Here is a 23845-nt window from a genome sequence, read left to right as displayed (position 1 = left end):
GAGCCAGAAGGAGTCTTACCCAGCTGACAAGAGCGTGCTGTGGTTCACCTCATTCAGGGATCTGTCTTTTATTCTGGGGTCTACCTTATTCTGCAACCCTGGCTGGCTGGAGTAGGCAAAGCCTTCTGGGAAGCTCTGATTATCTTATCTGGGTGATGGCAGATTCACAGGAGCATAGGCCAGGCCCACTTTGAGGGTCAAATGTCAAGGTCATAAATGCAAAAGCAAGTGGGAGTGGGCTCAAGAGAACCAGATGGAGTCTAAAGAAACTAGGCCACGTGGAACCACAGACCTGAAGACACCAGGCAGAAAGTCAGAAAACCTAACATGCCAGAGCTAGAAGGGACTTGGGCACCCCTGCAACCCTGTCCAACGACTCCTGGTGGAGATGGGGACACCAATGCCCAGAATGCCTGTGCCCTTGGTTTCACCTGCTGTCTGAGGCCTCGTTTGAATTCTGTTCCTAGAGAGTCAGAGGTCTTTGACCAGATTACATCTCCTCTCTTCTGGCCCAGTAGACAAGGCAGGGGTTCATCAGAAGCAAGGGTTAAGCTGGGGCCCACCAATACGCTAACTCCCTAAAACTGTTTGCAAAATTATGTGCATGGGTGTCCCGGTGTGTTTTTGTAAGGCAAATCCGTAGCTTTCCTGAGATTCCTAAAGATGTCCAAGATCCTGGAAAGGCAAACTTCCTACTTTCTGGGGTGGCAGGAAACCAGGCAGGGGCTTCAAGAGGTTAAACAGTGTTCAAAAACAGAGGTCAAACAAGATGAGGTCAAACAGCTCCAAGATAGTGATTTTCAACTGGGGAGCAATCCCCCCCCCCCGCCACCCCGGGGACATGTGGCTATGTGCAGAGACATTTTTGATTATCATTACTGGGAGGGTACTACTACGGTCTAGTGGGCAGAGGCCCAGGATGCTGCCAAACGGCCTACAGGGCACAGGACAGCCCCCAGCAACAAAGAGCTGCCCGACCCACAGTGCCGATAGAGCCGAGGCTGAGAATCCTGCTCCAGGACAAGCATGTGGGGCATGCAGGGAAATGGAATAATGAGCTCTCTTCCCCTCTGCCTCTGGGCATGAGTCCCCTAGCCCTCTGAAGGGGCTTGCTGCACGCCCAGTGGTCTGGCAGAGATGCCACTGGGAAAGGAACTTTTGGTCCACAAGCTAACACCGCGCTAATGCCTGGGCACTTGCTGTGCCTGAGCTGTGCCTGGTGGCTACATATCCCCAGTCAGGCAGGACTCATGTGGTGCTGAGGGTGATAGCTCACCGCCTGGGGGTGGGCACACGGAGGCACTGTTCCTGGTCACTTGAAACCCAGTCAGAAAAGAGAGCTGCCAGCCAAAACAAGCTCTGCGTGAAAAGCCATTCCCAGGCCCAGAGGGCAGGAAGCCGCCACACACTTACCTTCAGACAGCTTGGACACCACCTTCCCCTCATCTTCCTCTGGGGGAAGATGCGAAGAGAGGTGGGAGGGAGGAGAGACAGGCGAGAGAAGCAGGTCAAAGAGGAGAAAGGAAGAGCACAAAGGAGAAAGAAAGAGTGGTTAACAGGGATTATTTCTTGAAAAAGAGACTTTGCTGAGAAAATGGGGGTGGGCAAGCAAAGCGAGGCAAGAGCAGAGCTGGACTCTCCCTGGAAGAGCCCCAGGTGAGGGGAGAAGTGTCGCCCTGTACAGGGCTTCCCGGCTCCAGGGCCGGGACTGGGGGGCAAGCGAGGCACAATGTAAGGAGGCGCTTACTCTGGGACCTGGCAAGTCCCACATACTCAGTCCCTGTGCCCAGGGCTTGCGTGGGCCAAATCTCAAGCAAACATGTGCTGGCCTGGTGAGAGGTAGGTTCCCAGCCCCCTTCAAAACCCTGTGACTCAGTTTCCCTGGCCATGCAGACACCGTCTGAGTGGGAGTCCATGCCCAAGTTGTGTGTCTAGTGGGTCACAAATGCATGCTGTTCCTCTCCTACCTGGCTGGATCAGTCTCCTGGTGACTAAGGAAAAAAGGTTAAGATTGGCCCCAAGGGCCTCAGTCTAGCCCTAAAACCGGAGTCTAGGGAGCAACTCCCTCGGCTCAGCCTGCTCAAAGTGGTTGCAAAGGGCCCATAACCACTGCTCTCTCCTTCCACATGGAAGGAGAGGGACTGAGGAAGTCAGTGGTATGAGCCTGGGGCAGGGGAAGCCCTACTCCCCAACAGGGCCCTCAGTTCCGCCTTCCACTCTGTAACCAGCACAGGGTGTCTGACTCAAGGCAGAGCTGGAGAGTGGCCCAGATTGGTAGCCTCTTTCCTGCCACAGCCTCCAAGCTCCCAGGTGCCCTTCCTCAGGTGCAGAGCAAACCACGGTGCCGTGCCAGGAATGCAGAAGAGGGGCCAAGGCTGGGGGAGGATCAGGAGCCCAGTGGTGGCAGAGACCCAGGGCTGAGGGCGAGAGGGCTGAGAAGACAGCCAATAGAGGTAGCTCTGGGTCGCAGGTTTCTCAGGCAGGGTTTTGTGGATCAGAAGAGGCAGAATGAGTGAGCACTCTGAATGACGGCTGTTGGGCCTCTGGCATCTCAAGGATCCTCAGAGCACAGCCAGCTGGGCTGGAAGTGGGGACCCTGGCTCAGAGCAACAGGGTCATATTTCTTTGGCCGCATATGTGTGCTTGCATGTAGGCAGCATGCATGTGTGTGTGTGTGTGTACATGCATGCAAGGGAGCATGTGTGTGTATATGTGTGCACATGTGTGCATGCATATCTGTGGGTGTTTGTGTGCATGTGTACATATGTGTGTATGTATGTGTTTGTTAGTGTATGTATGTATACATGTATACATGTATGTACACGTATGCCTGAACACTGGGGAACAGCAAAGTCAGGCTTCTGGCACAGAGCTGATGACTCCAAGGAAACAAGGCCAAGCCTTCAAATCCCCAAATCAGAAGAAGCTGGAAGTGGGGCCGACCCCTCAAGTCAAAGGCAGGAAGCTTGCAAAGGGATCTCTAACCATTGAACCCCTGCACAGAGAGCCCCCACCCAGGTCTAACCAAACGAGGGGCACAATAACAGCCTGGCATCTTGTTTCCAGAGAGCACCCCAAGAATCCTCCCGCTCTGGGTGTTTTCTGATTCCATCCTGAGGCCCCCGCCCAGGACAGCAGGGCCCCCCCGCCCCCAGCCCGCCAGCCTTGCCAGAGTCACTTACCGCCTGTAGGGTGCAACAGGATGTCCGCTGGGTTGTGGGGTTTCAGGCCCAGAGCAGACAGGGGTGTCTTCGCCAGACCCGGAGGGGAGCGCACTGTACCAGAAAGAAAAGGGGAGACACAGGGAGTAAGTGAGTGTGGGGGGTGTGTGGGGAGAAGGATGGGGGCAGAAGGGGAGGTGTGTGTTGGCAAGATGTGGACAAAGGAACCAGCTTCCAGCCCCAGGGGTTTGTGGCTTTGGCTCCACTGCCCCTTGCTTCTCTCTGTGTGTCTCCCAATTTCTGTGGTTCAAAGGACAAAGGCAAAGAGCACTGGGTTGGGAGCCAAGAACAGTGCCTTGCCCTGGCCTGGCCCTGCCCCCAACCTCAAGAAAAGAATTTGTGTCTAGGCTCTTGGTTTCTTCTCATGGCCCCTTTACATTACCCATAGATATTCAGGTGTCATTGGTTATCTCTGACTTTCTTCTTCTCCCTTTCCCTGATCCCACCCCCATCCCACCACAGTAGTTTTAACAATGCTTTTAGATGGACTTAGAGGAGAACAAAAGACAATGGAGTATCAAGATGATACACGCGGTAAAGGATAGGATGAGGAGTGGGAGACCACAGACTGGGCTGACGCCAACCTTGGAGACCTCAGGCCAGCCCTCAGCCTGTGGCTCTCCGGCCAAGGGTGTCTTTTGAAAACCTCAGAAAGAGAAAACTGCTCAGTGCTCTGGAAGAAGGAGAAGCCCTGTCCCCACAGTCTTTGAGCTAGAGCATCAACTCCCTGAGCAAGTTCCATCTTCATCCCAAACCATCGCCTGGGTTAAGAATGTCACATAACACACAATGTCAAAAAAGGGCTCTCAGGCTTTTTCCCATCAGCCAAGTACGTGGCCAGACTCTGAGCCATTATGATAAAAAAAAAAAAAATGGTTGTTATACCCAGTCACGAGGTTTCTCAGTGGTGACTGCCATGTTTCTTAACACACCTCTGAGGTGAAGTAAAACAGTGAGCTCTGTGTCTCCTATCAGGGACATCAAGAGCCCAAAAAGTCTGCAGCTCCTGAGGACACGCAGCCACAGACTTCAGCCAGACCCTGATGCTGCCTGCCCCACCCCCAATGGCCTCAGCAGACTGGACATGGCTCGCAGATGCCCAAGATCCACATGGCAGCTCCAAGACCCTCCCTGGCCCCTACTCCTTTTCCCAGGAGACACAGAGACCTAAAGAAAACAAACATAATCTCACAAATGCAAGCAATACACACAAGTAGTTGTGCATGTGCAGGTGTGTATATATGTGATGTGAGAATAGCAGCACATCACAGGGGTCCAGCTGTGGGGCCCACCCATTACTCCACCCTCACTCAGTTCTTAGATGCCCAATGGACAAACGCAGCACAGGAGACAAGTGTGGACAAACAAACCCGGCCGGGTATGGGGTAAGGTCTGGGTCTGTGTGTCTGTGACTTTCCCTCCCTCTATCTTTACACACACACATACAGAGATTTGATTTTCCCCATGCCCTATTCCCTAATACCTAACAGTATCCTACCACCTATCTGTCAGTTTGTTGTGCTGCAGTGGCTTGCATAATCCCGTGATGTTGAAAGCTATGCCACTGGCATTTCCAATACTAGCAGGATCACCCACGGAGGACAGATTTCAGTGGAGCTTTGGGATTAATACAGACTAGGAAGAAAGGCCTGGTGATCTACTTCTAAAAATTAGCCAACGAAAATGCTATGGATCACAACAGGATATTGTCCAATATAGTGCTGGAACATGAGCCCCCTAGGTTGGAAGGCACTACGATGGCTGCAGCAAGGGACTCAAACATACCCACGATTGTGAAGATGGCACAGGACTGAGCAACCTCTTGTTCTCTTGTACCTGGGGTCATCATGACTCAGAGCCAACTTGGTTGCAACTGACAATAACAACAATATGCTGTCTTGCTCATAGACACTTATTAAGCACTTATTAATGTTAGTCAAACAAATGGAAGGTTGACTGTAATTAATTTATCAAAGAATGAACCCAGTCTCAGATACCACTATTCATGGAGTAACCATGAAGATCTCCTGCCCACAAGTGTGCATCTATCTGTTTGCCCCACGGGTGGACCAGCAAGAGAAGAAGGTAAAGGAAACCAGAGGGCAGGGTTAGTGGGGGCTTCCTGTAGGACTCATTCTTTTCCCCCCTCACTCACCTTCATTTCCCTAATTCCTCCTTCCCCAGCTCCCAAGCAATCCAGCCTGTCTCCAGAGGCCAATAAGTGGGTGGGACTGAGCCAGGCAAGCCTTTTGCTTCATGAGAAATAAATTCCCCACACTTCTCCGCCGTCTTTCCTCTCTCCCTAGCATGTGCATTTATGAAATCTCTGACTTACTCATTCTCCCAACTGAGGCCTCCATGGTTGGCCAAGACGAGGGGAGAAGAATAGAGATAGGTACATGTGGCAAAACCCAACTCTAGCTCAGCCCAGATGGCTTCTATCCCAAACATGGCAATGCCCAAGACCCTGGCTGTTGGGACCAGACAGCAGATGGGAGCAGGTAGGAACGTGGAGGGCTAAGACTTGAAAGATTCTGAGGAGTCTTAGAGGGTTAAAGAGCTGTCTCTTAAATGTGGTCCATACATACAAAGGAATACTATGCAGCCATAAGGAAAAATGAGCTCTCAAATCATGTTGCAATGTGGATGAACCTGGAGGATATTATGCTGAGCAAAATAAGTCAATCACAAAGTGACAAATATTGTATGATCTCACTTTTATGAAATGACAAGAATATATATATACAGAGACCAATGTTCACTGGTGGTTACTGACGGGGGAGAGGGAGTGGTGAGAGGAAGAGGGGAAATCATTCTCCAGGTAGTAGTGACTTTTAGTTTATGGTGATGGGAAAGGTAACACAAAATGTGGGTAAAATTTGCACAGCTTGACTAGTATAAGTGATGTCACTAAGTTCTCCAAAAGGAAAAGGATGAATTGATAAATGCTATGCTACAGATAACTTCCCAACAAAAAAAGAGACAGAAAGATAGATCGAATAGGAGCTAAGATGCAGATACTTCTTAGACATAACCAGTGACTCACGAGATTAGTTTTCTTGAAGACTTAGGGTCCTAGTCTCACGGGTCAATTCTGTCAATTGGCATAACATAGTTCAAAAAGTTCATGTTCTACACCTAGTTTGGCGAGTAGTGTCTGGGGACTTAAAAGCTTGTGAGCGGCCATCTAAGATACAACTATTGGTGTCTATTCATCTGGAACAAAAGAGAATGAAAAAAGTCCAAGAATCAGAGAAGGAACTAATTGTATCCATGAACCATGACCTCCTCTAATTTGAGACCAAAAGAACTAGACGGTGCCTGGCTACCACTACCGAACATTCTGCTCAGGGTCACAAGAGGCGGAACCTGACAGAAAGGGAAAAAATGTGGAACATAACTTCAAATTCTCAAAGAATCCAGACTTACTGGACCCACTGAGACTGGAGGAGCCCCCGAGGCTACTGCCCTGAAATACTCTTTAAACTTTGAACAGAAACTATCCTGTGAAATCACCTTTTTAACTAAATAGCAGGCTAGCTCAAAAAGTAAAGAATTTCACCCTTGAGAGCTGCACTCTTTAATTATCCATATGACACCAGATGGACAGCAGTTACTGTAAAGCATAAACAAGAAATTTGGGGCGGGAGGTGGGGGGAAGGGGCAGTGAGATTACAACTAAAGCAAGTGGAACACCTAGAACAGAAAAAATAAGAACGTTGACACAAACTGAAGAATGTAACCAATATTATGGCTTGCACGGTCCAATATGGCAGCCAGGAGCCACATGTGACTATTGACCACTTGCAGTGTAGTTCATTTGAATTGAGATTAGCTAGAAGTGTAAGACACCAAATTTCAAAGATCTAGTATAAAAAATACATATATATATAATATTTTAAGTAAAAAATATTTTAACAATATTTTATGTTGTTGAAATAATATTTTCAATATTTTAGGTGAAAGAAAACATACTATTAACATATATGAAAATATATATTTAAAGTTTTTTTAAATAAAATATTTCAATAATATTTATGTTGTTGAAATGATATTTTCAATATTTCGAGTGAAAGAAAATATACTATTAACATCAAGGTCACTGGTTTCTTTTTACACATTTTTTTAATAAAAGAATGTAAAATATCTCATCAATATTTTTTATATTATTTACCTGTAGAAGTTATGGAGCCCTGGTGGTGCAGTGGTTAAGAGCTAAGCTGCTAATCAAAAGGTCGGCAGCTCGAATCCACCAGCTTCTCCTTGGAAACTCTGTGGGGCAGTTCTACTCTGTCCTATAGGGTTGCTATGAGTCAGAATCAACTTGACGGCAACGGGTTTGATTTTTGATTTATTGAAATTATATTATTTTGGATGTTTGGTATTAAATATATTATTAAAATCGATTTCATCAGTTTATTTTTACTTGTTTTAATAAGGCTGCCAGAAAATGCGAAATGACAGGTGTGGCTCATGTGGTATTTCCATTGGACAGCACTGCTCTAGGGAGAACCATGGTTTCCCGGAGCGGATCAGTCACAACTTAGAATACTGCATCCCCAAGATGGTAGCCAGCACAAGTTCTGCTGGCACATGGGTCAGACGCTGTTGACACATTCCTCCCTTCTGCAGGACAGCCAGCTGCACTTCTCCTTCCCTCACTCCACCTCCCCTAAACGGACAGCTGAGAGGCTGGGCCCAGACAACAGCATCAAGCTCTTCTGCTGACCCGGGCCACTCACACAGACACTGGGTCACTCAATCCAGTCTGTGATGTTCCCTCACTGCTTCCCCCACAACTACCACCTCCCGCTCCTCTTAATGTCTTTTCTTCTATACAAAGGAACACTGGCCCCACCCTGGGGATTATTCAGGCCTTTTCTTTGGTTGGAAATGTCTCTGCCCTTTGGGGGTTTGCCTCACTAGTGAGTACCTCAGGGGGAGACCCACTAAATGCCCCTGCTTGGAGGCTGAGGACTTATGAGACAGGAATTCTATCAGCATGAGGGTTCTGGACCTTTCTTTCCTTTGTGGAAGCTAAATAGTTTCCTGAAATGGAAAAGGTGCCCCAATGAAGACAGAAATGGGGTCAGAAACAAGAAGGTCAAATGCCAGCAAGTCAGGAAGAGTCACTTTAGGATGGGGGAGAGAACATCCTCATTTTCCTCTGCACGTAGGATGCAAAAAGACTCAATCACTAGGCAACTTCCATAACATGGGAGCCCAGGGACCCCACAGTCACTCAGTCTGGATCCTAAGACTGGGGCTGCTGCATCCTTAGATGCATGGTCATGGACAAAGAAAAAAACAGTGGCCTGAAGACATGGCAAAGGACAGGGTAGGGGTAGAGGGGGAGGTGAGAGGAGTCCTGGGGATGGGAAGGGGCAAATTACGACCCACGCCCAACTTTGCTGGCACACTCCCTCCACACCCCAGACCTGGGGCACTTACACAGGTAGAGGTTGGGGTCAGGGCTAGAGGTGGCACAGGGAGACAGGCTTAGCAGGGAGGTCTTACCACCACTGGGCGAGGGGCTGGCTGGGGAGGTCGCCTCCATCTCCTCGAAGGCCTCCTTGTAGCTGTGCAGATGGGGCTGCAGGGGAAGAACAAAGGGTAGAAAAATGGGGGGATCCACTGGTGGCCATGCACTGAGGAGGATAAACTTCCCCTTCAGATGGCCTGGGAAACAAGGACAGTGCGGTAACTGGTCTACAATCACCTTGCCAGCCTGACTACCCACAGCTCCTTAGGAAAATGGGGATTAAGTGAGATCTGGGCCATTCACAGCCCCAACAACTCCTTGTACTTGAGAGATTGAGAAAGTGGCTGTTTTCAAGGTCATTGTCAAGAATGGATGGAATTCAGGAGCATTCACCTTGGAAATATTTCAGAACAAGGCAGCAGCTAAAGTGTAGGGCTGGGGTTGGGGGACTGCGATCCTGTCCGAAGGCAGGAGGAAAAAGATGCCCAAAAGCCATTTATATCTAGAATGGCTCTTTAGTCTGGATTTTATAGGACAGTTAGATTCTCTCTCCAGATGTGGTCCATGGGCCACCAACATCAGACTCATTCGGGGTGCACGTTAAAAATGCAAATTTCTGGGCTCACCCCAGATTTCCTACATTGGAATCTCTGGGGTGGACTTGAAAATCTACATTTTTAACAAACTCCCGGGGGTAACTGTCTGCCCACTAAAGTTTGAGACCTACTGCCTCTAACTACTGAAACGTCTCAGAATGCAAACATGTTGACATCCAAGTTATATTTCCCAGGGGAACTCTATATGATCTCATTTGGAGTTTTGAGATTGTGGTCCCCTACGTCATACCCAAGGAGCCTGGTTTCGCAATGGTTAACTGCTAACTGAAAGCTCAGCAGTTCAACCCCACCAGCGGCTCCACAGGATAAAAGACTTGGCAGTCTGCTCCCGTAAAGATTACAGCCTTGGAAATCCTATGGGGCAGTTTTACTCTGTCATATAGGGTCACTATGAGTCGGAATCAACTCAACAGCACACAACATGTCATACCCTGTATCCTTAACCACCCTACTAACGGACTCTCTTTAAGTCTCAGTGCTAAGGTAAGAAGTGTCAGAAATTAGAGGCATAAAAGCTCTTTGTGTGGGGGGTAGGGGGAATAGGGTCCAGATTCCACACACCAGAGAAGAGGACTGTGAGTGACGATGCAGGGAGGACAAACACTACTACAGGCTGACTGATCGGTCAGTCCCACCAAGTTGACTTTCAGGTCCCTGGAGTGCTAAGGTGGGCTCTGCTCCCCTCTGTGGACCAGGAAGAAGCCAAAGACTCACCTCTTTGGGACGCCCTCCAGGATTGAGAGCAATGGTAAGAGCCAGCTCCGGGGAGACACACTGGACGGGGGAGCGGACCCCAGGGCTCCGGGGGGATGTGGGTTCTGGAGACTGGTTCTCATACTGTCCATCGCTGGCTGCCCGCCTCCGGAGAGGGGCTGGGGGCTCTGTAGGCTGCTTCTCCCGAGCCTGCACTCCTGGGAGGAATGGCAGGGGTAGAAGGCTATCAACATATTGTGTAAGAAATGAACAATGGGGACTAACCCACCCAGAGAAGGCAGTCATCTTAGCTCAGGGGCAAGCTGGAGCTAGGCCTGTCTCCCCTCAACACCACCCAGCCTTCCAACTCGGCCCGCACTCGGGCTTTCTCTGCAGGGTTGAGGATCTGCTTAGACTGGGCTAAGTCTCCACCAGGAATCTCCATCCACACTGCGTTAGGGCCAAGAGCACAAAGGACTGATACAAGAAACAGATGTCAACTCTGTCCAACCCCTGGAGGCAGAGGGCCAGAGATTCCAAGCAAAGGAGGGAAGGAGGAGGGAGGGAGAGACAGTCTCCAAGGCAACTGTATCAACCAACAAGCAACATCAAGCCCATGGGGAAGAGCTATTGAAAAAGTGCTAAGAATGTATCATCTTGTGAATGGTGTTCCCAAAGAGAGACAAAAGAAGAATTAATTCCTGTTATGGAGTCCCCAGCTTCAACTGACCCCTGGGATTGCTGGCCTTCTCTAGGATGCCCCTGCCTTTGCCTAGTGCTCCTCTGAAACCTCTCCCAACCTCCCTTATACTGGTCCCTTAGCTACCCACCTCCTTCGCTTGCCCAAAGATGGCGGAGGCTTCTACCCTGTCTCTCCCAGCAGAACAGTAGGCAAAGAGAGCCCTGAGGTCATGTGGACCATCTGCTTTTCTGCACTTCCCTTCCTACTCCACAGGCCAGGGGACATTGTTAACCTCACCCACTTTCCTTCCCGCTCCCTCTTTCAACATCTGGGCTGAGGCGCAGAATCCACTGCCTCATTGAGCTGGCTCCCGGAATCTTAGAAAGCTTACTTCCAGGGTCTCAGAGGTCAAGATCTCACCCTGGGCCAGTGGGAAGGAAGGGTGGACTCCTGATCATGATTATCTTCTGGGAAGAGAGTCTTGGCCCTGCCTTCACCACCACCAGGCAGGGAAGGAAAGGCAGCTGCCTTTCCTGGGACTTACCAAATGTCCCTGGTCACGTGGGACAGAGGATCTGGCCTCCGTAGCCTCATGCCAGCACATCTGAGATCACTGAGCAATGGCACGTGCAAGTGTGCACACACACACTCACTGCTCGCCCCCAGGAACGAGCCAGTAAGGCCAAGCAGAAATCACCCGCATTCAGATGGAATCACCTTCTATCTACAGTGGGGTCTTCATGCCCCCAGGCAGCCCTCAGCTCCCCAGGCATCCCCTGGCACAGCCACAAAATATGCTGTGAAAAGCATAGGCAGAGAAGCTTCCCTCCAACTTGTCATGAACAACAGGCTGCCAGCTACCAAGTGCTGGGATGGACACACAGACACACACGGTCACTCTGAGACACGCAGTCACACTCATCCGTAACTAGGGACGAGCAGCAGAATCTGGACATTAAGTGCAGAAGGTGCTGGGGTGGGGCTTTGAGCTTCACTTTGGGCCCTTCACTATTCAGAGGCAGCCCTGACATCTCCACCAAGACAGAGCCCAATGGCGGCAGGAGGTGGACTCTGCCCTCATTCTACTGCCCACAAACTGCTTTCCTCAAAGCACAGAAGCTTTGATGTGCCCTTATCTTCAGAATGGTAAAATGGAGGATGCATTAGTCCCAACCATGGGCTGTCAAGAGCCTTAGCCAGATGAAGGATGGGACACAGCTTTGACACGGTTGAGCAGCGCACTGGAATTGTCCAATCCGGGCTTCCCGGGCTCACGGTGCAGAGATCCTGCCCTTGTGCCCTTGGCCATACTCCTCCCCCAGCCCTTCCTCACATCGGCCTCATGAGAAGCTCGGTCAGAGCTGCCGCTGGCTTCATTCCTGGCAAAAACATTAGAAGAAAACAGACACAGCCATTGATTTTCTAATAATAATTGTGACAAAGAAGGCCCATTTGGGAAAGGCTCTTGGGGTTTGGAATGGATTCAAACTCCAAGGTTAAAAGAAATGCATTAGGGCTGGTCTCTGCTCCCGGCTCCCCATCTCCTGGCAGCCTCTTTCTGGCAGATTCCTTGGCCTTTTCAAGAGGTGGCCAGTTCTCCTGTTTGGACATTTGGTGTTTGCCGTTGAAAAATGGGTTTGCCTCAATTTGAGACACTGACTTTCCCAGACAGACAGAGAATCTTCTCCTTGCTCCACCCAAGACATTCTACATGTTCATGGGCTATGATGGTGACTGCAGCACAGGGGATGAGGCTGGCCTGCAGGAGGGTTCCTCAAATGTGGAGAGCATGAGACACAGAAAAGAGGCCACTGAGACATCTGAGAATTGTACCTTCTCAATCCCCCTTCTCCAGCACCATCTCTCTGGCACTTGGGAGGCATGTTCTGACCAAAGACAAGGGGATGGACAGAACGACCTCCAAAGAGTGAAGGCACTGCAGGGCAGAGCCTCCCTCTGCAGAATGGGGAAGGCCCCACATTCCATTCCCATAGGGCCAACCCCTCCATCAGAGAGCACCCCACCACACCCGTGGCCAGCCATGGACATCTCCGTCTTTGGACACAGCGTCTCACTGTTGTCCCCTTTGGCAAGCCCTGATCTGCCCTGAAGCGCCCGGAGAGCCATGTTCCCTCTCTCTTTTCTTTCATGTTGGGCGGGGAGATGGGGCATGGTGGAGGGGAGAGAAGAGAGCCCCATTGTTCCTCAGCCAAGCTGGAGAGTCTGGACACAAGCTGATAGTCAGTGTCAGAGAGAGAACACCCCTCTCTCATGTCTCACAGACTGATGATAAAAATAGGCTGGCTCCCCTACCACCCTCCATACCATCCTCCACCCTCCACACCAGGATTTTCTCAGTCTCTTCACCCTGTGCTTTCTCTCAGGACCTCTGTCTCTATATGCTCCCTCCTTACACGCGCATAGGTGCACACAGGCATGCACACACACTCATGCACACAAGCACACACACATCAACTCCTTAACCCAACAGGAATGGCAGTAGGACACTGGAATGATGGGGCACTGAGTGAAGTCACTGAGTCACCTTCAGGACATCTGCAGTCAGCCCTACCCCAGCAGGAGACCAACCCATATGGTCTGAGGAAGCAAATGAAGAAGGGAGAAAAGGGAGCCGGCCCAGAAGACTCTGGAAGGTCTTGCCAGCAGGCTGCTGAGTCGTGTTCTACCCAGACTGAGGAGCGGGGAACCCTTATGCTCTTTAGAATAACAACACCCTACATTTCAGGAGCCCCTTCTGGTTCTCTAAGGGCCACGTTACACACCACACCACACCACACACACAGAGCTGCAGTTCTGGGAGCTGTAGTCCTAACATAAATCAGTGTTCGCACTTTGACAAAACACAGCGACCCGCCACCCCTGGATCCCATACGCCAGGGTCAGGCCTTGTCACATGCCTCCCCTACACCACCTCCCACCACAGGCCACCTCCACCCCACAGACCCAGCTCTTCTTTCTTTTTCCAGCCTTCCGATTTCCAAAAGACTGGGTTCCTCAGCTCCAGATGGTGGGGCTGGGTGTCCGGCTGCATGCCTGGGGCTCCAGAAGTGAGGGGGTCCAGGAAGCCACCTGCTGGGCCAGGGTACCAGAAAGCCACACGGCAACTACACTAACAGCCCCAGGGCAAGCCATGCCAGCTCCCCTCAGGACAGGGCCACTGCCCCAGAGCCTGCCCCAAACCCCAAGCCCTGCTGAACACTGCACTCCCCACCACTGGGCCGAGAGAGGTAGAGAGAGAGGAGAAGATGGAGCGGGCAGTCTACTAGAGCCATCTCCCAGTTATCCATGGACTAGGGAAAGGAATCAGTGAAAGGCCTAGACATAATCATTGCGAGCCAACAGTTCCCATCACCCTCTACGCCTTTTCCTGGAACTGCTCAAGGCCATGGCACGGGGCAGCCTGAGCCCATCATCTTCTCCCTAACCTTGGCCTCCAGGCTTGGAGGAGCAGGAGAAAGGATTGGTTGACATCCTTTCAGTGGTAAAAGCCTATGAGCCTGTATGTCCCAGAAAGTAGGGGGTTGAAGTCAACAGTCTACATCATCCTCACATAAAGTCACTTGACCCCTGATGAGGGCCCATCGTGTCCGGGGTGTGTCACAGCCACCAGGCCAAATATGCAAGGCAGGGCTTCAGGGGCTACCATTCCTCCATTTTTCAGATTTGGAAACTGAGGTCTGGGTAATTCAGAGATTTGCCTAGGTCACAGAAGTGGTCACAGGCAGAGCCAGGACAGCCACCCAGGGTTCTGACTCTTGGCCACAGGTCCTAGGATCAGAGATTCAGGAGGAGGTCAGCGGAGGTACTCTACCTGGGCCATGTCCTACTCAAGAGTGGACAGAGCAGCAGATGCTGAGGCATCACTGTTTGCCTGTGCCCAGCGCCTGATGCATAGTATGGCCTGGTTCCTCAGGGGGATCTGGCCAGAGCGACCAGAGTGGTAGGCTGAACCGAGCCCTCACTCAGGGGCAAGGGGCACCCTCACTGCAAAGCCCTGTGTCTCCACGGGGAGCCCCAAAAGTGAGCCAAGGCTGGAAGCATCAGGCCTGTGTCCATGCAGAAGTGGGAGCACTGCTCATGCAGGAAGGATGGGAGGATAGAGGAGAGAGGTTGGCGAGAGGAAAAGGTGGGCAAGGAAAGAGAAGAGGGGGCAGTGAGAAAAGACAATAAGAAAGAGATGAAAAGGGGGAGAGGAAGAAAAATGAGGAGGAAATGGAGAAGAATGAGTGAGAGAAGAGAATGAGGAAGAAGGTGGGTGAGAGGAATAGCACATGGTGAAGAGAGGAAAGAGAGAAACTAAGAGCTAAAGCGAGGGACAGAGAGCTATAAAGGAAGAAAGGAGAAGGAGAGGAGCCAACCAGAGACGGAAGAGGATCGGAGCCGGTGGAGAGGAAGGTGCTGGAAGCTGACACTCTGCCCAATGCCCTGCAGTTTGGCATTATATGCTGCCCAAGCCCCACCCCAGGGGAGCCGGCAGGAGTGGGAGATAGGGAAAAGGCAGGCAGGGGTGGAGGGGAGATACCAGGCAAAGAGGGCACCCCACCAATGGCACAAAGGACAGATGAACACGGGACACGTGGAGAACGCAGGGGATGAGGAATTCAACAAGACGAAACAAAACAAAAACAAAGAGAAAATCAAGATTAGTTGGTGCTGAGAGTCGAGAATCCGTCCACATACTGAAGGGCGGTGGGGAGGGTGTAAAACAAAAAGAGAGGGTGGATCAGGGCCTTGCTTCCCAAAAGCATGGGTGGCCCTCGTGCTGTTTAGTAGGATAACATGTCTCTCTCTTTTCTACCCCCAGAGTGGGAGGAAGAAGGTGCTGGCTGGGGCCAGGAGATTTCAGTCCTGGTCACCCCATACCCTCACCAGCTCCTCACAGTCACCATGGCCTTCCCAGGGCCTCTCCTACTTTCAAAGTCACCTGCCTCTTCCTGATTCGGCGGTGACCCTTCTAGCCTGAGCCCAAGGGTCACACTCCCCAGTATGCTAGCATTCCTCACCCTTTGGCTCTTCGGTCAGACCTTCCTTAATAATTCTCTCCCCCACTCCTGCCCCAAGCTGCTGAATGCCCCCAGAGAAAGTCCTAAAGTGAACCTGTTTGGATGCACTATAAGGACCTACTATGTTATCCTTTTATTCACCCTGTTGACTTCCAATTCTCTTTCACACCACAATGTCTGCTCTAAACTTTTTCATTCTCCTCAAGAGGCCAATTCCAGCCCTCTTGGGTGCCAGGGCACCATGTTCTTCGGCTTCCCTCTACTTTGCAAACTGCCCATTCCAGTTTCCTCTCATGATTCCACCTCATGTCTCTGACCTCTAAATGCAGGAGGCCCCAGGACTCAATCCTGGCACCTTTCTCCACCTGGACTCAGCTGCTAGGTGCTATCATTCAATCCAATGCTTGACATGACATCCATACGCTAACAACTCCAACATTTCTTTCTAAACTCCAACCCTTCCAATTTAAAGTCCTGATTCCACTCCTCTTTGAATCTCATGAGCTTCTCAAATCCTAAATCACACTTGCAATATTCCTGCTATACTTACTCTTTCCACATTCTTACCCATTTCAGTAAAGAGCAACTAGGGCCAAAAACCTTGACTTTTTTCTTTCTCTCAAATCTCATCTCTAATCCATCTGTAAATCCTGTTGGCTTCATCTTCAAAATGTCTACAATCTGAGCCCTTCTCACCATCTACACTGCTACAACCCTGATCAATAGTAGCAGCCTCCTAACTGGTCTCCCTCCTTCTATCCTGGACACATAGAACAATTCAGATGATGTCACATCTCTGCCCAAATCCTTCCAAAGGCTTCTCGTGCCACATGTGGTAAAAGCCAAAGTTCTTACAATCACCTACAAGACTCACTACAAGCTTGCCCCCATTCTGACTTCATGTTCCACTACACTCCCCTCCATTACTCTGTTCTAGCCATACCAGGCACCGGCCTCAGGGCCTTTTCACTTGCTTCTCTATATGGCCCATTCCCTTACCTCCCAATGAAGCCTTCCCTGACCAACCTATGTAAAGTACAACTACCCACCTAACCTCTACCTCTCACTGGCACTTCACCTCTTTATTTATTTTCTCCATGGCACTTATCACTCATTTGAGAGATTATATAGTATTTGCTTATTTCTTTATCATCCCTCTTCTCCAACTAGAATGGAAGTGTCATGAACGCAAGGGTTTTCCTCTATTTTACTTGTAACCATTCTCCCAGAGCCTAGACTAGCACGTAGCACTGATTCATGAGCCTTGACCTCATCTCCTATTTCCATGATGAAATAAGAAAGGTTGGTTCTCAATTCAAGCTCTCAAATCTTGACATCAATTTTTTTTTTAAGCTTTATCCATCCTTTATTTTTATTTCATGAAGAGGTTTCTTATCTACTGGTTAAGCCTAAATTATCCACTTGAGATCCTAAGCCTATCCCTCTTATCTCCTTAGAGACCTCATTCTATCACTTTATTTCTTTCTCCTATATCTTTTTCTTCTCCCTCCTCCCTCCATAGTCAATCTCTGCCTCTCCAACTCCTCTACCTAAAAATATTCTTATGACTCCTATATTCACAAGAGTTCCCAATATCCTGCTGCCCTCTGTAGTTACCATTCTCTTCCCATTTATCACAAAACCACTCAAAAGAGTAGTTGATGTGCTGTCTTCACTTCCTCTTCACTCTCTCCTCAATCCCTCAGAGTCTGGCTTCTGTCACCATCACTCTTCTGAAAATATGCTTTTGAAAATTACCAGCGGCCAACTAATTGGCATGCTCAATGAATTTTTCTCAGTCCTCCTCCTCATAACCTCTCCACAGTGACACTGCTAACCCCCATACCCTTCCTCTTTGAAATCCTTCACTATCTTGACTGCGATGATGAAGCACTGTCCTCTCACTGCTCTGAACATTTGTTCTCAGTCCCCTTAACAGCCTCCACTTTCCCTCATGACCATCTATCCTAGGTTCTCTTCTCCCCATGCTCAAAGCTTCAACCTTCACTTCTGTGAGGATGACTCCAAAATATACAGCTCTTGCCACTCTTTTTAAACCCCAATTCCAGATGTTCAACTACCTTCCACACATCTCTACCTACAGGCTCCACTGTCACCTCAAACTCAGCATATCTTGACTCCCAGCTTGTTAATGGAACCGCCATTCTGTTTCTATTCACAGACCCTCGGAATCATCTTTGGTGTCTCCCTCTCCCTTACTAACTACATCCAATCAATTTGTAAGGGTATGGGTTCTACTCTTACAGTGTCCTTGGCATTCACCTCTTCTTTTCAATTCCCATGGTCTGCACTCTAATCCAGTCCCCCATCACCTCAGCTATCTAATAACTTCCTAGCATCTCCCTACTCCCACTCTTCTATTTTCCACTTTTCCTGTCAAAAGCCAACAGATACATCTTCCTAACCTATAACTCTGATCATGGTATGTTCCCCTGATTAAAGCACAGTAATGGCTTCCCATATTGTTGCTAGGTAAAACACAAACTCCTTAGTCTGCTGTCTGAAGCGTCTAGAGACAGGCCCCAGGCTACTTTTCCTCACATAGTCTATATGCTCTCAATCTATTCACCATTCTTCAAATATTTCCTATGCTTTCCTGACTTCATCCAAATATTTACTATGAACTTTCTGTCTGTTGACCCTACTCACTTTCAAAATCTGACCCATATTTCAAGGATCCGTTTGAAACCCATGCTCAACATGGTCTCTCCAATCTCTGAGTGATCTCTCCTGCTTCCCTTCACTCCCACAGAACTGTCCATACTTTTCTTATTACAAATGGCTTGATTTTAAAATTCCAGTTCTTTCTTCCCCCACTAAACTTCAGACTCCTTAAGGATAAGATCCATATCTGATTTCCAATATGCACTGAAATCTCTACCTCTAGAGACATCTGAGATCAGTACAGTCACAGAATCAGGAACATAAGATAACTACAGTGGACTCGCCAACTCTGACTCTTATTTCTTTTTCTTGTCTTACTGCATTGACTAGGACAGCCAATACATTGCTGAACGACAGTGGTGATAACAGGCATCCTTATCTTGTCCCTGACTACAATGGTAATTCTTCTAATGTTCCCCAAGAAAGTGTGATATGTACTATAGATTTCTGGTATGTACCTCCATCAAGTTAAAAAAAAAACTGTCACTACATTCTCTGAGCTCTAAGCTGAAATAAGACATAAAAGGTGGTTGGATCAAAGTGGAATGAACTAGGGACATAGTACTGAGGTATGGAGGGCAGCCAAGGAGGAAAAGACAGACCTAAGGGAGAAAAGTCAGGAGAAACCAGATCAAGTTCTAGGCCATGAAATGGTTCTCCCTCAGACCTGAATTTCCTAGGTTACTCATGTTGAAGTTTATGTTCTAGCTTCTTTCAAAAGAAAGTAGAACAAACAGAAAGAGGTGGTGCCGGAGTCTATCCTCATTGGCTCCCAGACTATTTATATCCATTTGTCCCTCCTCTGCCCCTTTATCTAGATAACCACTACAGAGCCCCTGAAGGGCTACGGAGGAAGTTGTGCAAGCAGGAACTGCTGACACAAGAAGTTCTGTTGAAGACAGAACATGGAGCAAAGAGGCAACTTTCTAGGGAGCATGTGACTTCCCCTCTACACAGCTCATCCCTTCTCCTGACTGAGTCACCGACCATTGGTGCAGATGGTAGCAAGATTGGGGGATGGAGATGCTGTGTGCCAACAATATCTTTCCCTATGCTTCTTAGCAGTCAAAGCCTGAGAGGCTAAAGGATACAGAGGTTGATGGTCATGACCTTGGCAAGTGGCAGGAGAGAAAAGGCTGAGGGAAGAAGATCCACTAAAGGGTAGACATGCCTCCAGGGCCCATTAGGGTTATAGCTTCCTCTTAAGCAAGCTCTAGAAGAGCTTCCTCGGGGACGGAACTGGGCCTGTGTCTTCTTGGGAACCTTTACATACTTCCGTGAAACTCTAATTTCTTTGCAGTTCCCCTCCTCTAGCCAAACGCTCAGTCCCAGGCCAGATCAAGAGCAGGTCAGACTTCTCAGGTTAGCTAATATCTGACCCCTGATATTTGGGCTAAAAAGAGAGATTATTTGCTATTCTCTATTCCTTTGATCCGACAGCACTGGGTTTTTTTTTATTCCTTTGATCAGGTAACCTTCTAGAGGTGGTTCCAGCAAGCCTTGACTCTGGGCGAAGGCCTTGGGGCCACAGGTATCACTGAAAAGGGCCTTCAAGGATCTGTGAGGTTACTGCCTGTCTGAAGTGGGGGGCAAGTCTACCCTGCCTGGAGGCGGGGGTTTGGACAGACTAACTCTTAGGGAAGTGCCTGGCCTGAGTCTCTAGGGCTCTGTAACAATACCCATTGTACAGAAGGAAAAGAAAGGTGAGGCTGGGCAGCAAAAGCACCAGGAAGCCCCATACTTCCCAGAGCCTGAGCACAGTGTGTGCCCTGAAGATCCATGGTGACCTGGGAACCAGGAGCTCCAGGACAGGTCTCGGCATTCTCTAAGAGATCTCACCACAAGAGCCAGCAGAGTGGGGCACTGGAAGTACTTCTGCTCTGAAGTATAGGCAGAGGGCATCCATGCCCTGCACCCAGGTCCTGGACCTAGCCCAAGAGCCAGCTGGCCTGCCCCCTCAGCTGCTTCCCCAAACCCACCATCATCCCCAGGAGGGCGTCTCCTTCCCTCCCTGCAGCTGGCCTGTGATTCAGCTTTCCCTAAATTTAGGAAAAAGGGTGGAGATCAGAGCCAGCTGCTCAGGTCCTCTTCTCCTCCCTGAGCGGAGGGGAGGCACAAGGCCCACCTAGCCCCACACTCTCATACTCCACTCCCGCCTGGTGTCACCTGCACGACAAAATCAATCTACAGGATCACCCGCCCACTTTGGCTTCCCCATGGAATGGTCATGGGCTTAGGCTACCGGGAATGAAGGGAGCCCCAGCTGTCCTGCCCAACATAGTAATGGATGCTCAGCCCTGCTGGTGGCTTTTTTGCCTTTATCTCTCTAATCTCTGGCTGCCCCCTGTTCTCCTCTCTCTCAGGAAGATGTGTCCATCCTCTGACAGGGAAATGGAGCTTTGTTTCCCAGCATCTGTTTCCCATACAGGTTGGTCCTACAATGAGGATTAACAGAAAATCAGACCAAAAAGGTGACCTTGCCCTCCCCCACTCAGAGAAATGTCGCGAAAGACTCCCTCGGGGCTGAACACTCAGAGCCAAAGAGTACTGTCTCCAGCTTCACAGTGGCCTCTGGGAAGGCTCAGAAGGGAAGGAGTGTCTGCAGAGGCTCCTTCAACCCTTCCCCACACCTCCCCATGGAACCTAAGTGTGAGGACAGAGCACTGCAAGCGGGTACAGTAAGCGTCTTCCCTATGCCTAGAACATCCACATCTACACTCCAGCCCCAAAGTCACCACCTCCAGGAAGCTTGCCCTAAGTGCCTGAGGTGGTAGCCCTTGGTGCACACCTCCATCGTAGCACACACTGCACTCTAGTAGGACTATATTTCTGTGTGCCTGTCCCCTCACTAGACTGTAAGCTCCTTGAGGGCAGAACCCAAGAGACGGTCATCTCTGAATCTCAGTGCCTAGCCCGGTGCCTAGCGGGCATGAATGCAGGAAGACATGGCCAGCACATGGCTCCTGACAGTCTCTGGGTAGGGCCAAAGCAGCACCAGCCAAGGAGTGATTGCTGTGTCTGCACCCTCTTTCCCAGCAAGACCAGCCAAGACCAAGGTGAAGAGGGGCAGAGGGAGTAAGGAGGGAACACCTAGGATCAATGGTCCCTGAGGCTCTTACCTGCTACCCGGTGGGCCACCAGCCCTTCCAGGTTCAATGGCTCTTCCTCTGGAGTTCGGGATGGGTCTGAAGTCACCTCCTTTGATGGGAGCTGAGGCTGCGTGGGGAGGCCAGGGAGAGAGGCCGGGGGCTGCTGAGGCCCTAGAGGGCTATGGGCATTTGGAAGAAAGGCAGACGAGGAGGAGGAGGCTGGGCTCTTTGGACGGAAACTCTGGTTAAGCCCAGCTGGACATGGCTGATAATCATAAGGCAAGTAAGACCTGCCAGGTGGGATGGACTCCAGGGAGGCCCGTGGGGCCAGCTCAGCAGTTCCCAAGGAATGCCCACTCGGGATGTAGCCAGATCTGGACTGGGTCAGTGGCTGAGACTGGCGGGAGGATCCAGAGAAGGGCTGGGAGGAGAGTGGGGAAGCCCCTGGCCAGGCCCCTGGGACACTCTGGGACTTGTGAAGGGGGGCAGCAGCTGAGGCGGGCTCCAGATCCAGCATCAGCATGTTGAGGGCTTCAATGGATTGCTCAATCTCCTGCTGGGAGGCTGCCCTTGGGAACTCAGGGAGACCAGGGGTTGGGGTCTCTGACAGTGGCTGAGGGCTGGGTCTGCTGGGCACTAGACTGTCCAAGTAGGCTCTTTCCTGCTGGCGGGGAGGGGGACGAGGTGGCTGCTGCTGCTGTTGCTGCTGCTGCTGCTGCTGCTGCTGCTGTTGCTGCCACGAATTCAGCCCCCTCTGCACTGCCTCCCGGCTACTTCCACTGCGGGCTGGAGCTGGGGGTAGCTGGGGCTCAGTTTCCGGAAAGGACTGAGAGCGGAACATACTGCTGAGGTCATGGCCATAGTGGGAGGTGGTCACTGGCTGTGGCCAGGATGGGTGGGGGCCCTCCTGTTGGTACCCAGCTAAACCCTCCTGTGCAGAGTAAGAGGGCCGCACAGGGGCTGGGTGGTCAGCATGGGCAGGGATCGCCCGACTGGCTGACTCGTAGAGGTAGCCCCCACCATTGACCATGGGTTCCACTGGGTAGGGCTTGTCCAGACCATTGGTCAGTGGGGAGAGGGCCTCCGGGTAGCCCCCCTCACTGGTGTTGGTGACGCCATCCAGGGAGGACAGTGTACCCATGCTGCCCACACTGTGCCCATCCTGGTTGGGTAGCTCATCGTCCAAGATGTCTGTCTCCCGCTCAGATGTCAAGGCCCCACCATTGACATGCACCTGGGCTGGGACAACATGTCGACCAGAGGAGGGTGCAGCAGGGCCCCCAGCCTGGCGGGACCTAAGGTGCTGGGCGTGGTACATGGGGCCTTGCTTCTCTCGCTCTAAGCCAAAGCCGCTGAGCAGGCGATCCAGCTCACGCTTCTCCTCGGGGCTTAGGGCAGCCGGGGCACTGGAGGTGCCCAGGACAGGCTCATCAGTCTTGTCTGTCTTGGTGGAGGCTGTGGAGTTGCCCGAGTCACTGCTCACGGACAGCGTGTGCTCCACGTGGTTGGGGGTGGCTGAGAGGGTGGGGCGTGCTGTATTGACGGCCCCAGTGCTCCCGTGCAGGGAGTCCTTCTTCTTCACCTTGGCGTAGAGACTCCCGTCCAGTGGCCCCTGGGTGTGTCCCACCACCTCTGTAAGGGAGAGGGCCAGGGGAGATAACAGACAGCAGAGGTCAGTGGGAGAAGGGACATCTTCTGTTCTCCCAAGAAAGGAGCTAAGAGCTGCCATTCCCTGGATCCTTAAACCTTCCCTCTCACCACACTGTGAGAGAGCTAGGTGGGGAAAGGGAAACGACATTAGGACCCCCACCCAGGCTTTTGGGCAGAGCCCTTACCAACCCACAACTTCAGGCTAGGCAGAGCCTATGACTGGGCAGAGTGGCAAAGTGCCCCAGTCCACAGCCTTGGCTCTGGCATTTTACTAGCCATGACCATGACCACAGATACATAAATTACACTCTGGGTCTCAGTTTCCTTATCTGTAAAATGAGGAAAATAACAGCATCATTGTTGTTGTTAGCTACCATCAAGCCTCCGACTCACGGTGACCCCGCGCACAATGCAGCAAAACTCCAGTCACTCCTGCGCCATCCACACGATCAGTTGTGGATTGGACCGTTGTGACCCAGAGGGCTTTCACTGGGTCATTCTCAAAAGTAGATTACCAGGCCTTTCTTCCTAGTCCTAGTCTGGAAGCTCCACTGAAAACTGTTCAGCATTATAGCAACACGTACATCTCCACCAACAGGCCAGTGGCAGCTGTACGTGAGGTGCATTGGCTGGGATCTAACCCAGGTCTTCTGCATGGGAGGAAAGAATTCTATCCCCAAGCCACCACTGTTCTCATAAAAG

At 50.7% G+C, this 23845-nt stretch overlaps 1 protein-coding gene across 6 annotated transcripts in view; it reads right to left on the bottom strand.

Moving 5' to 3' along the window:
• Positions 1-23845, bottom strand: part of TNS1 (tensin 1) — a 219446-nt gene that overhangs the window by 27966 nt on the left and 167635 nt on the right. For all 6 annotated transcript variants that reach the window (XM_064286690.1, XM_064286692.1, XM_064286696.1 and 3 more), the window contains 4 exons: positions 21524-23125; positions 10035-10231; positions 8739-8814; positions 3183-3275 (listed from right to left, as the gene is read on the bottom strand). In XM_064286690.1, coding sequence (XP_064142760.1) covers positions 3183-3275; positions 8739-8814; positions 10035-10231; positions 21524-23125 — 1968 coding nt within the window. The remainder of the gene's footprint in view (positions 1-3182; positions 3276-8738; positions 8815-10034; positions 10232-21523; positions 23126-23845) is intronic.

The sequence above is a fragment of the Loxodonta africana genome, chromosome 6, assembly GCF_030014295.1.
Source record: "Loxodonta africana isolate mLoxAfr1 chromosome 6, mLoxAfr1.hap2, whole genome shotgun sequence".
NCBI lineage: Eukaryota > Metazoa > Chordata > Mammalia > Proboscidea > Elephantidae > Loxodonta > Loxodonta africana.
This window is presented reverse-complemented; position numbering and strand designations above follow the sequence as displayed.